This window comes from Aulostomus chinensis, chromosome 8, assembly GCF_037954235.1.
Source record: "Aulostomus chinensis isolate RoL2024-O1b breed Wild chromosome 8, RoL_Achi_v1.0, whole genome shotgun sequence".
NCBI lineage: Eukaryota > Metazoa > Chordata > Actinopteri > Syngnathiformes > Aulostomidae > Aulostomus > Aulostomus chinensis.
The window spans coordinates 30,669,108-30,682,141 of record NC_141327.1 but is presented as its reverse complement, the minus strand read 5'-3'; the positions used below and the strand labels follow the sequence as shown (position 1 = coordinate 30,682,141).

Below are 13,034 nucleotides of genomic sequence, written 5' to 3'. Positions count from 1 at the left end.
TCGCTGCTGGGCGCCAGAGTCGCTAAAACTCCATAACAAGCACGAAGAAGAAACTGACCGGAAGTCACGTCCGCGAAAAGGGCAGGCGTCTCTTTTAAAGCTCGTTAACGGCCGCTGTAGTTGTTGTCTTGGTGTCCCAGTATGAAAAGAATGAAACGCAGCAACTGTCGGTAGCTTTACCGGGCTGGACCCGGGCCACTGACCAACCTCGTGCAGGTGAGAAAACCCGCCCGCGACGCTACTAGCATGTTAGCATGTTTGACTACTAACTGTGAACACTGCTGGCGTTACTCCGTGTGAAATATACAGAACCTGTAAAAGCGTCTTGTAGTAACACTTGCATGCAGCTGCGACTAACAGCACCTGACCAGGCCAGGGATCGAGCGAACACCTGGACCCTTCAGCAGCAAGCCGACGCCCCAGCAGCCAGAGATACTTAGCAATATCTTCACCATCAGCTGAGATTGGAGCTCAAGGTGTGTGTGTGTGTGTGTGTGTGTGTGTGTGTGTGTGTGTGTGTGAGAGAAAATGCAGCGTCTCTACCCAGGAACACGACCGGATTTCCTCTTTTCTGCTGCTGCTCATCGGTGCTGGATTCCGTCCAACAGTTTGGGGCTGCCCCCCTTCAGATGCGGTTCTTCCTCCTGGACTATGATGGACATGCTGGATTTTTCTGAGGAGGAGATTCAAGGGCAGCTGGCGATTCTGGGCTACACAAACATTCCTCAACACCGACTGCAAGAATTCAAGCGAGGTTCCTCTGCTCATGTCTCTAACACGTTTCCTGGTTATGGTGTCAAAGCTCCTGTGTGTCAGCTGAGCAGTGTAGTAACGAATAAGTCAGTTGATCCAGGAGGGAGATGAAGGAACCTCCTCCTCAGGTCACATGTCTCTGAATGTTAATACTGGTGTGTGGTGGTTGATGGAGAGTTCAAACTTGCCCTGTAGGTTTGCTGTTCTTTGTGTTCTAGATCTCGATGAACTGATTCAGCACGGGAAGTGGGGGAGTCCGACCTCACCCCCTCGCCAAGAGACCACGCTGAAGCCGAGTCCTCCTGCCTACACCAAAGAGAGAGGTGACGACAGTCTTTTATGACAGAGGACCTCAAAAATTGTGATTTGAATTCCCATTCATTGTGTTTGCACACTAACAAGTGGCCTGTTCCCTCAGTGAGTGGCTGCTGCGTCTGCGGTGACCCTGAACGCCGAGCGGTACGTTTCTGTCGGAACGTCTTCTGAGTCTGTAACTCAGACGTTCAGCAGCCACATTGTTAGATATTTAATTGTTGAATCTTTCCTTTTTATATTCAGCTTTTTCGTACAATGGACATGAATGAAGAATATTACATAATAGTTTACCCCCCCAGGTGCTCACCGCCTGTCCAGACAGAGACCCCAGCTGGAAGCAGGGACGCTGTGACTCTTACGCTCAACATTCGGTAGCTCCAAAGCTCCAGCTGCCTCCAGGTGTTCCCACCAGGATCCAAGTGGAGCTGGAACCTGCCTCCACCCCAGACGCCCAGGGGAGACACGTGATCAAGAGAAAAGTCTTACGGTAGTTTAGGAGAGATCTGCAGAAACACACATGCACCTGCTTCATGTCTTAAGCTCATTAGCAAGTCGCACTCAGTGAAGGTGTGAGGAGGCGGAGCTCTCACTTGTCTGTTCAACAAAGTCCAGATGAAAGACTGGAGATGTGACAGGAGCCACCGAGTGAGAGCTGTCACTGAAGTGCTTCATGAAACCACCGGAGTGAACACGTTTATACCGAAGAACCACAGAACTCCGAGGTGATTTTAGTTTCTAACCATCATTGTTGCTCCTCCCACAGGAAACAGAACGGTCTGTCGCTGGTCTGTGAGGAATCGGTGTACAGTGACGACTCAGGTGACGTTCACTCACCCTCCTTTTTATGTTTATCGATATTATTCTTGGTTCTGGGGCATTCAGATATCTACCAACAGAAGTCAGGTCAGGTTTATTAGTGTGGCACCAAACCCCAACCAAAGTTCTGTCCTGACTCTGTCCAAGTAGAGCAGGTCCAGCACCTCCCTCCTTCAATGAACCTCCACCCAACAATTCTCCATCAGCAGCACATCCTGCAACAGCAGCCACCAGAACCTTCCTTTACCAGCAGGAAGGTGGAGCAGATCCAGGATCAGTGGGGACGGAGAGAGAGCAGGAGAGCAGGACAGAGACAAAGACAGAGAATGGAGGAAGACAGAGAGACAGAAGGAAAGAGAGGGACAGAGATAAAGAGAGAGAGAAAGGAGGAGAGACTGATGGACAGAGACAAAGACAGAGAATGGAGGAAGACAGAGAGACAGAAGGAAAAAGAGGGACAGAGATAAAGAGAGAGAGAGAAAGGAGTAGAGACTGATGGAAAGAGACAAAGACAGAGAATGGAGGAAGAAAGAGAGACAGAAGGAGAGAGAGGGACAGAGATAAAGAGGGAGAGAAAGGAGGAGGAGAGACTGATGGACAGAGACAAAGAGAGAATGGAGGAGGACAGAGAGACAGAAGGAGAGAGAGGGACAGAGATAGAGAGAAAGGAGGAGAGACTGATGGACAGAGACAAAGACAGAATGGAGGAGAGACTGATGGACAAAGACAGAGAATGGAGGAAGACAGAGACAGAAGGAAAGAGATAAAGAGAGAGAGAAAGGAGGAGAGAAAGATGGACAGACGGGGACGTGAGCAGGTGGAGCAGATCCAGTGCTTACTGTTTATTAGTAAGAACATTAAAGTCCTGTCTAGCAGAGGGGTAATGACCCCCTTCTGGCTGGAGATGTGGTTTCAGTGGTCACCAGCAGAGGGAGCACCTGAAGCATCCCAGTTAATCTGTTGAGCTCCTTAAACCTCCAGAGATCTCACACACACATGTACAAAATGTACAACGCTCAGTGGGACGAGGACAGTGAGGACGAAAAGAATTCCCTCCACTCCTCTTTCTGGTCTGATGGAGAGACACAGGAAGAGGAGGTAGAGCGTGAGCAAATGACTGAGGTTGACACAGAGCCTGCGAGGGAGGAGGAACCAATGAGAGACGCTCGTCACCAGTGTTTGGTGGACAGTGACGAGGGTGGAGACGATGACGAGGGCTCCAGCAGCAGTCCAGCAGCGAGCATGACGACCTCTGGCTACGGCACCTTCAGACCAGACGACCACATGGGGGCCGAGTTTGAGCAGGACAGTTGCGGGGATTCATCTGAGAGGAGAGATGATGATGACGAGGACGATGGGTCAGCGGGCAGGTTTGACATGGAACCCACAGGTGAGCCCAAGGATGAGGGGTTTCCTCCAGTGGCCACGTTGGAGAACGAAGCTGGTGTGTGGTGTTGTGGACGTGATGGTTGTCAGAAAGAGATGGACGCTGAGGGACACGTGAAACCAGAGGAAGCCCACGCCTCCACGGGTGAGGGTTGGACAAATGAAGGACATCGGCCCATTCCAGCTGATGAACTCTTGCTGGTCGGGGAGACAGTGGACAGCTGGCCTGAGCTTGGAGACGGTGACCAATGTGGAGGACTGGAGGCAGGCAGTCTACATGTCCAGGTGGAGGATGACGAGGACAGAGTGGAGACTGAGGATCTGGATGAGTCCTCCAGCAACAAGGACATCAAGTTCATCGATTCCAAGGCGGATTTGAGCTGGACGCCAATCGAGTGGGACGGAGTGTTGCTTCCGGAGACGGGTATGCGGCAAATCAGAGCTGAGTTACTTTAACTATTCAACTGAGGACACGTTCAAGAGGGACTCAAGCGCCAGTACGATGGGTCCTGAGTGATCCGGTCACAAATAGTCACCTGGGACCACAGACACACACAAGAATCTGACATCACCTCCTGTCAGCAGGTCCAAGCGGGCAGCGGTCCGTCATCCTCTTGTGATCGGATCCCCGAGGGCCACTAGTTCCTCGTCATCTCACTCAATGTGAATGAGAAGTGTCTTTACCGTGTCCAGTAAGTCTGACGTGGGTGTTTGTGTGCAGCGAGCCATCTGGACCTGCTTCCTGTGCCGGCGCAACACGACTCTGACCTGGAGGATGAAGACGGAAGCAGCCGGAGCTCGAGCTCGGAGGCCGATGGCGGCTCCAGTTCCTTAGAGTCCTACATCAGAGGACTGGTGGGTCCACACAATAGATAAATGTCAAAAACTGTCATACTTCATGTAGATTTTATGCACTAACAATTTCTCCCTGAAAATCACTTTCTCCTGATTTTCAGTTTGAACAAACTCGAAGTGACGGAGATCTGCGACCGAAACCTAAATCCTGTGAGTCAACGTCTGTTACAAATGTCAGATTGCTTCCATGCAGTATTACTGCTGCTGGAGACCAAAGTCTGTACTCCAATGCTGCAGTTTAGAGGTACTCTGATAGTGTTGCAGGTTAGAATGTAAACTACTAGTGTATTTTGTACTTTATATCTGAACACTGAAATATAACTGCTGATGAGCAGTTAATTTAATCCGGCCCTCCTGAAGTATTACAATCTATTGTAATTTTTATACATGAAGAAACCTGGAGGTGACCTGAAGCAGTGAGGGGGCGTGGCTAAATGCCTGCTGCTGTTTGTTCGCATCAGAGGGAATCTGTTGTTCTGTTTCCCACAATCGCTCTGCTAGCAGCTCAGCCTCCTCCTGCATGCTAACACTTTCCACTGCATTCATGTTTCAGTCATCCGGCCAGTGATGAGCCAGCCCACAGTCAAGAGGAGCGATCCGGTAGCCAAGTAAGCCTCCCAACTGGGGCTCGTGAACGTTGCTCATAGTTCAGGCTGAACAGGGACATCAGGTTTTTTGTCACCTGCAGGTACTTCGAGTACAAGCAGCTCTGGGAAATGTTTAAAGCTCCAGGAGAGCGAGACCGGAGAGCTCTGCGCCGGGAGATCAAGGTAGTAACCTTTCTTTTACCCTTTGACCTCAGGATGCCGTCCAGGCTTGGACAGTGAGCACGTCTGCTAGCAAGTGGTTTTCTTTCAAAACGTTCTGCTTCTGTTTCCAGGATCGACTGGCACACCAGCCTCCACCAGTGAGTTCCCTGAAATTTACAGTTTAAGGTCCACTGGCCTCAGACAGAAGTCTTGGCACCTCAAATATTATAATCTTTGTCCTCCGACTGCAGTGCAGGAAGGAAAGTTTGCAGTTTCCAAGCATCAATACTTGAACAGGTTCATTTTAAACTGAACTATTTTTAGACGTGGTCCTCATTGTTGGTTCTGTGTTCCAGCCGAAGCCGCGAAGAGTTCTAGCACCAAACACGTACATCGTCCCTACAGAGAAAAAGCGTTCTGCGCTCCGCTGGGAGATCAGGAACGATCTGGCCAACGGACTCATTCCTCACAAATTCACTTACTGAGTCGAGAGTTTCTGCCCTCCACACACCTTCAAGATGTCTTCAATAAAATGTCCTTTTACTATTGATGTTGTTTTGTTCAACTTTATACACATGAAGACAACAAGCGGTCAGTGGGCTGCTTCGCCCTACGGGAAGTCAGAGTATGGCAGCTTAAATGGGTACAGAGGGTTGTAACGCTGGTCGTGCCAAAGCAGCTTGTCTTCAAGAAACTTGAGTGTTTGTAGCGTGAGAACGAGAGCTTCATGTTTCAGTATGCTGTGGACGTTCAGACCTGATGGACAGAAGACAAAACAAAGAGCACTCTGAGAACAGGACCCACTCACGTCAGTGGTTGCAGCAAATGCTAATTTACCGCTAGAGCTTTCATTAAAGTACACTGGATTAGAGAGAAAACACCAAGTAGAAAGCGAAGCATTTAAAGCCATCAAACTCGGCAAAGGTGTTAGATGAACCAAGATCTGATCTTCAATGTTGAAATCTTGCATGTATTTAACACAAGTACATGTTTATTGGTTAACTAACCAGATTTAGTAATTAAAAAAAATAATATATATATATAAATCTGCAACGTACTTCAAATGATCTGGTAACTTCTGAAATACCAGTTTAGCATGAGGAGACGTTGTAGTGGTAGAATCAGACACGTAGCCGGAACTACTTTCCTGACTGGGCGCAGTGATTTGACACAGCACCTCCAAAGCTCCACTGGAACTTGGGTCAACAGAACCAAACGTTTGTTGAGGACTAGAAGAGCGACTGCTGCTACTGATGATGAGGAGGAGGAGGAGGATTCCTGCTGGACACACCAGCATCCTGGACCTGAGCTAGCTGATGCTAACACTTCCACCCACTACCAGCTATTGGGCTAAGCTAACTAGCCTGGACCTGAGCTAGCTGATGCTAACACTTCCACCCACTACCAGACAGACATTGGGCCAAGCTAACCAGCATCCTGGACCTGAGCTAGCTGATGCTAACACTTCCCACCCACTACCAGACATTGGGCTAAGCTAACCAGCATCCTGGACCTGCGCTAGCTGATGCTAACACTTCCCACCCACTACCAGCCATTGGGCTAAGCTGACAAGCCTGGACCTGAGCTAGCTGATGCTAACACTTCCCACCCACTACCAGCCATTGGGTCAAGCTAACTAGCCTGGACCTGAGCTAGCTAATGCTAACACTTCCACCCACTACCAGACATTGGGCTAAGCTAACCAGCATCCTGGACCTGAGCTAGCTAATGCTAACACTTCCACCCACTACCAGACATTGGGCTAAGCTAACCAGCATCCTGGACCTGAGCTAGCTGATGCTAACACTTTAATTACTACAGTTTTCCTTCGACTGAAGTCACGTGGAATAGATTGTGTAGTTGGTACCGATGGCTGGAATGATGTTCACGGTCTTCAGATTTGCCGTAGCCTGAAGAATGTTCTCTGGAAACTCATCACCTCTAAAATAAAAAAAGGAGGTTAAAAAGTGTAGAAAAAGAGGAAGAGTTCAAGTGTTGTGCTGACGCGTACATGTCGACTAATAACACCGACTCCCCCCAGTGTTTGTGTCTGATGAGGTCCAGCAGGTACTGGGAGTCTGGTGATGGGATGTTCAGGGAGTCCACGATGTGAAGGTAGTCCTGCAACAAAACAGAGACACGGCTACATGTCAGCGCGAATACCTCATGGTGGTTCCACTCCATGGAGAGAAAGAACACGTGATCTTGTACATTTTATTGTTTGAATTTGAGCAATGCTAGAAGTGCAATATTTGCATCAAAATTACTATCGGTACCAGCCCACTGGTTCTTTGCTGCCATGAGTCTGAGGCATTATGCCCTCATCGCATGGCTCTCATGCCCTGTTCTCCCTGGCCTGGCTGAAATATTTTGGCAGTCAAAGGTCAGTATGCCAGGTCCCGGTCCCAGACCCAGAACATTGCTTGCTCTTCACATATCTTCTCTCTTACACAAGAAGAACCGGAGTCTTCTATTAGGAGTGTTGGTACAGCTTTACTCGTGAAATGTGGAGCATACTTTTAGTCCCAAGTTTAGTCTTGCAGGCAGAAAGTGAAGCCTAAACTCTGCCGTGGTGGGCGACTGCTCACACCAAGCATCAGGCTTCACTTCTTGCCTGTGAGACTAAACTGAGGGCTAAAAACATCCAACACTGAACACACACACATTTCTCAACACCATTTAAGCTACAACACAATATTTAGAATTCACAAAGGTATTATTATTATTATTATTCCTATCATTGGGATCTTGATGTCACTTACCTGTGCCATCTTGGAACTCAGTGCCACTTTGAGTCCCAGCACTCGAACCTTCATGGGCAACATGTAGTAGTAACTGGTGGGCCCTCGGGGGCCGTGGGAGACGCCACCTGACACAAACATCAGCATCACTCACGGGTCAAAGCCCTGCAGAACTTTGATGACAAAATAATGAACCAGCAGTTGAGGTCAATTACACAAACTAAGTTTCTAAAGTGGCTCTAAATCTTCAGAGCACCTCCTCTCCAGATCGGTGATCGGATGCTGCCATGGCGAGCTCTCCCACTTCTCTTCTGTCTCCACGGTTTCCTTCCTCCACCTCTGACCTCAGACCTGACCTTTGTGCTGGCGTGACTCTATGACATCAGAAAAAAAGACCAAAATCTGTCAACGTCTTCACTAGTTCAGCGCAAACAGGACAATCATCAGCACTTACGATCCTCTTGTAGTTCCTCTGCCATCTTTCAACCTGGTGGAGAACGTCGAGCCTGAGGGGAGAAGTGTTACTCTTAGAACGCTGGGTTCACCTGCAGCTCCATCGGTTCCACTCACGTCTAGACTACAACATGGTGACACTTTGAACTAAGACTGAATTCTTTCAATTCGGAAGGACAAAGCTTTGATGCCAGATAACCAAAAACCTGCCCCATTCATTCTTTAACACAGCTGCACTTTTTAACCCTCGTTTAGGTGGAGGATGATTGCTGCCTGAGAGACTGAGTGCTAATCGTGCTTAAGAACATTTCATGATGTTCTCTTGAATCTCAGGAGCTGGACAGTACCTGGGAGGCACAGCGAAGACATCAGGGTGGAGCTCAGCCAACCCCAGTGGCTCACTGTCCTGCCGCTCTAGAGTCTCCACCCACATGTGGACGGGGGTCAAGTGACGAGGGATGATGGCATCGCATTTCCTCAGAAGAGGGTGGGAACAGTCGGGAGGAGGAGGAGGACGCTCTGCAGGCAGAAACAGTCATGACCTTTGTCTTCACTTACAATAACGTAATCAACAATATTTTTTCACACTCATCATGGTTGTCATGACAGCAGAGAGTTTTGATGAACAGGTTTACAATGACCTTCAAACACCATGCGAGTCTAACAAGCACAACTCTCAAAGGGACGTTTAGACCCAAATAACAAAAGTTCCTGACTCACTGAGTCTGGCAGGATCCACCAGGTTGCTAGGCAACAGTAAGTTGGGCGGCAGATCACTTTGACTGGAGAACGAGGAGGTCAGCTGAAGAAGAAGAAGATGAGTTAGTGGAGCAGCCGGAGAGCTACAAAAACAAAGGCTTCAAATATGAGTTTAGTAGCTAAAACAAACAATTGTTGTACATCAGATCGAGTTGGTGGTGAGTGACATTCAATGGGCCTCCAAACTGAAGCTCACATTCTGGGAGGGAATGATTGGTTTTAGTAGAAAATACATCTAAAAATAGGATAGAAAAACCCTCTCCAAACACACGTGACACCTGGTTGTTTCTATTGTAGTTTGGTCTCTGGCTGGTCTACAGATCACGTGTGAATGGAGACAACTGTTTTGGAATCTCGAGCTGCATCTCGTCCTTGCTGTTGTCCTCCAGGTCGGTACATGTTCCCTCAGCTACTGAATGTCTGGACTCAAGGGAAAGCAACTAATAACATGCACGAAAAAATAAGAAACTGGAAAAATTAAACATAAATATACACACGCACACATATATACATGTGTGAGGGCCGATACTAAACGGGGTCGGTACCAGCACCTGCAACTGGTGGATAGCACAGACCCACCTGGGCACAACCTGGACGGACGAGAGCCTCCGACTCAGTGACACTCACATGGATACCGGAGAGCTGGGAGACGTCCAACACCGGAACGCTAAGGATCCCACGGAGCTCTAAGAACAACTGCGCAGGTTGCCCCCGAAATGAGGGGTACACCGAGGGGAAGCACCCAGCTGCTACTCTACTCACGACCGGACCCCCTCTGCCAGAGCCCCGGGGCGGCTAATATGAGTTCGCTAACAGTTAGCTGAGCAGCTGCATGCTAACAGCAAACTGAGCGGCTGCATGCTAACAGTAAGCTGAGCGGCTGCATGCTGACAGTAAGCTGAGCGGCTGCATGCTAACAGTTAGCTGAGCGGCTGCATGCTAACAGTTAGCTGAGCGGCTGCATGCTAACAGTTAGCTGAGCGGCTGCATGCTGACAGTTAGCTGAGCGGCTGCATGCTAACAGTTAGCTGAGCGGCTGCATGCTGACACGACTCACCCTCCTCGCCAGTCCTCTCCCGCAGGCCAGCAGAGGAACTCGGATCATTTCTCTGGCCAGACAAAAAAACAGTTTCATCTACTAGGCGTATAAATATCAAATACAATTTAACTATTCATCCACGGCAGGGTGTTTGCTACATGCGAGACTCCATGATGACGTCGCAGAGGTCGCGGTCGCTAATCTGCATCGAACGCCGTCGCACCCGATGACGTCACGAGCGGTCAGCGCGGAGTCATGGTCGAACATTTATCATTTCTTTCTTTAGCCCAGCCGCGTTGCCAGACATGTTATACTAGGGCACGTGCCCATGTATAGATCGGTAGTGCCCCGGTAAAAAAAAAAAAAATCGTCAATAATTTTTTTTTCAAAATCTGTTGTTTTAAATCTGCATATTCTACTTCAGCACACATAATAATCATTAGGGTAATTTAGACTACTTTTATCGCAACATAAACATGCCCACATGGCTAAATAAGCGACTTTGACTGTGAGAGAGTGAGAGAGCGAGAGAGGGAGAGAGAGAGAGAGCAAGAGTTAGGTAGAGTGAGCGAGCGAGAGAGGGAGAGAGAGAGAGAGAGCAAGAGTTAGGTAGAGTGAGCGAGCGAGAGAGGGAGAGAGAGAGAGAGCAAGAGTTAGGTAGAGTGAGCGAGCGAGAGAGGGAGAGAGAGAAAGAGCAAGAGAATAAGAGTTAGGTAGAGTGAGCGAGCGAGGGAGAGAGAGAGAGCAAGAGTTAGGTAGAGTGAGCGAGAGAGGGAGAGAGAGAGAGAGCAAGAGTTAGGTAGAGTGAGCGAGAGAGAGAGAGAGAGCAAGAGAATAAGAGTTAGGTAGAGTGAGCGAGCGAAAGAGAGAGAGAAAGAGAATAAGAGTTCGGTAGAGTGAGCGAGAGAGAGAGAGAGAGAGCAAGAGAATAAGAGTTAGGTAGAGTGAGCGAGCGAAAGAGAGAGAGAAAGAGAATAAGAGTTAGGTAGAGTGAGCGAGCGAGAGAGGGAGAGAGAGAGAGAGCAAGAGTTAGGTAGACTGAGCGAGCGAGAGAGGGAGAGAGAGAGAGAGCAAGAGAATAAGAGTTAGGTAGAGTGAGCGAGCGAGAGAGGGAGAGAGAGAGAGCAAGAGTTAGGTAGAGTGAGCGAGCGAGAGAGGGAGAGAGAGAGAGCAAGAGTTAGGTAGAGTGAGCGAGAGGGAGAGAGAGAGAGAGCAAGAGTTAGGTAGAGTGAGCGAGCGAGAGAGGGAGAGAGAGAGAGAGCAAGAGAATAAGAGTTAGGTAGAGTGAGCGAGCGAGGGAGAGAGTGAGAGAGCAAGAGAATAAGAGTTAGGTAGAGATAGCGAGCGAGAGAGGGAGAGAGAGAGAGAGCAAGAGAATAAGAGTTAGGGAGAGATAGCGAGCGAGAGAGGGAGAGAGAGAGAGAGCAAGAGAATAAGAGTTAGGTAGAGATAGCGAGCGAGAGAGGGAGAGAGAGAGAGAGCAAGAGAATAAGAGTTAGGTAGAGTGAGCGAGCGAGAGAGGGAGAGAGAGAGAGCAAGAGTTAGGTAGAGATAGCGAGCGAGAGAGGGAGAGAGAGAGAGAGCAAGAGTTAGGTAGAGTGAGCGAGCGAGAGAGGGAGAGAGAGAGAGAGCAAGAGAATAAGAGTTAGGTAGAGTGAGCGAGAGAGGGAGAGAGAGAGAGAGCAAGAGTTAGGTAGAGTGAGCGAGAGAGGGAGAGAGAGAGAGAGCAAGAGTTAGGTAGAGTGAGCGAGCGAGAGAGGGAGAGAGAGAGAGAGCAAGAGAATAAGAGTTAGGTAGAGTGAGCGAGCGAGGGAGAGAGCAAGAGAATAAGAGTTAGGTAGAGATAGCGAGCGAGAGAGGGAGAGAGAGAGAGAGCAAGAGAATAGGAGTTAGGTAGAGTGAGCGAGCGAGAGAGGGAGAGAGAGAGAGCAAGAGTTAGGTAGAGATAGCGAGCGAGAGAGGGAGAGAGAGAGAGAGCAAGAGTTAGGTAGAGTGAGCGAGCGAGAGAGGGAGAGAGAGAGAGAGCAAGAGAATAAGAGTTAGGTAGAGTGAGCGAGCGAGGGAGAGAGAGAGAGAGCAAGAGAATAAGAGTTAGGTAGAGTGAGCGAGCGAGAGAGGGAGAGAGAGAGAGAGCAAGAGTTAGGTAGAGTGAGCGAGCGAGAGAGGGAGAGAGAGAAAGAGCAAGAGAATAAGAGTTAGGTAGAGTGAGCGAGCGAGGGAGAGAGAGAGAGCAAGAGTTAGGTAGAGTGAGCGAGAGAGGGAGAGAGAGAGAGAGCAAGAGTTAGGTAGAGTGAGCGAGAGAGAGAGAGAGAGCAAGAGAATAAGAGTTAGGTAGAGTGAGCGAGCGAAAGAGAGAGAGAAAGAGAATAAGAGTTCGGTAGAGTGAGCGAGAGAGAGAGAGAGAGAGCAAGAGAATAAGAGTTAGGTAGAGTGAGCGAGCGAAAGAGAGAGAGAAAGAGAATAAGAGTTAGGTAGAGTGAGCGAGCGAGAGAGGGAGAGAGAGAGAGCAAGAGTTAGGTAGAGTGAGCGAGAGAGGGAGCGAGAGAGAGAGCAAGAGTTAGGTAGAGTGAGCGAGAGAGAGAGAGAGAGCAAGAGAATAAGAGTTAGGTAGAGTGAGCGAGCGAAAGAGAGAGAGAAAGAGAATAAGAGTTCGGTAGAGTGAGCGAGAGAGAGAGAGAGAGAGCAAGAGAATAAGAGTTAGGTAGAGTGAGCGAGCGAAAGAGAGAGAGAAAGAGAATAAGAGTTAGGTAGAGTGAGCGAGCGAGAGAGGGAGAGAGAGAGAGAGCAAGAGTTAGGTAGACTGAGCGAGCGAGAGAGGGAGAGAGAGAAAGAGCAAGAGAATAAGAGTTAGGTAGAGTGAGCGAGCGAGGGAGAGAGAGAGAGCAAGAGTTAGGTAGAGTGAGCGAGAGAGGGAGAGAGAGAGAGAGCAAGAGTTAGGTAGAGTGAGCGAGAGAGAGAGAGAGAGCAAGAGAATAAGAGTTAGGTAGAGTGAGCGAGCGAAAGAGAGAGAGAAAGAGAATAAGAGTTCGGTAGAGTGAGCGAGAGAGAGAGAGCAAGAGAATAAGAGTTAGGTAGAGTGAGCGAGCGAAAGAGGGAGAGAGAGAGAGCAAGAGTTAGGTAGAGTGAGCGAGCGAGAGAGGGAGAGAGAGAGAGCAAGAGTTAGGTAGA

At 49.1% G+C, this 13,034-nt stretch overlaps 2 protein-coding genes across 6 annotated transcripts; one reads left to right on the top strand and one right to left on the bottom strand.

The window, feature by feature from the left end:
• On the top strand, positions 1-5,418 carry hyls1 (HYLS1 centriolar and ciliogenesis associated). Of its 5 annotated transcripts, none has more exons than XM_086212450.1 (13): positions 1-216; positions 348-476; positions 609-754; positions 972-1,076; positions 1,172-1,212; positions 1,368-1,555; positions 1,832-1,887; positions 3,992-4,125; positions 4,227-4,275; positions 4,679-4,733; positions 4,814-4,895; positions 5,006-5,032; positions 5,231-5,418. In XM_086212450.1, the coding sequence occupies exons 3-13, from the start codon at positions 652-654 to the stop codon at positions 5,357-5,359; spliced, it is 969 nt and encodes a 322-aa protein (XP_086068576.1). In that variant the 5' UTR covers positions 1-216; positions 348-476; positions 609-651; the 3' UTR covers positions 5,360-5,418. The 5 variants fall into 5 exon arrangements, with proteins under 5 accessions (XP_086068576.1, XP_086068575.1, XP_086068573.1 ...); XM_086212449.1 differs by having other exon boundaries at positions 310-476; XM_086212447.1 differs by lacking the exon at positions 348-476 and having other exon boundaries at positions 2-216; positions 526-754.
• mrpl4 (mitochondrial ribosomal protein L4) lies at positions 2,301-10,106 on the bottom strand. The gene is made up of 9 exons (XM_086212451.1): positions 9,885-10,106; positions 8,789-8,870; positions 8,416-8,587; positions 8,070-8,121; positions 7,872-7,989; positions 7,637-7,743; positions 6,886-6,995; positions 6,742-6,815; positions 2,301-5,630 (listed from the first exon to the last, which is right to left on the bottom strand). The coding sequence occupies exons 1-9, from the start codon at positions 9,960-9,962 to the stop codon at positions 5,485-5,487; spliced, it is 939 nt and encodes a 312-aa protein (XP_086068577.1). The 5' UTR covers positions 9,963-10,106; the 3' UTR covers positions 2,301-5,484.
• Positions 10,107-13,034: the final 2,928 nt, after the last annotated feature.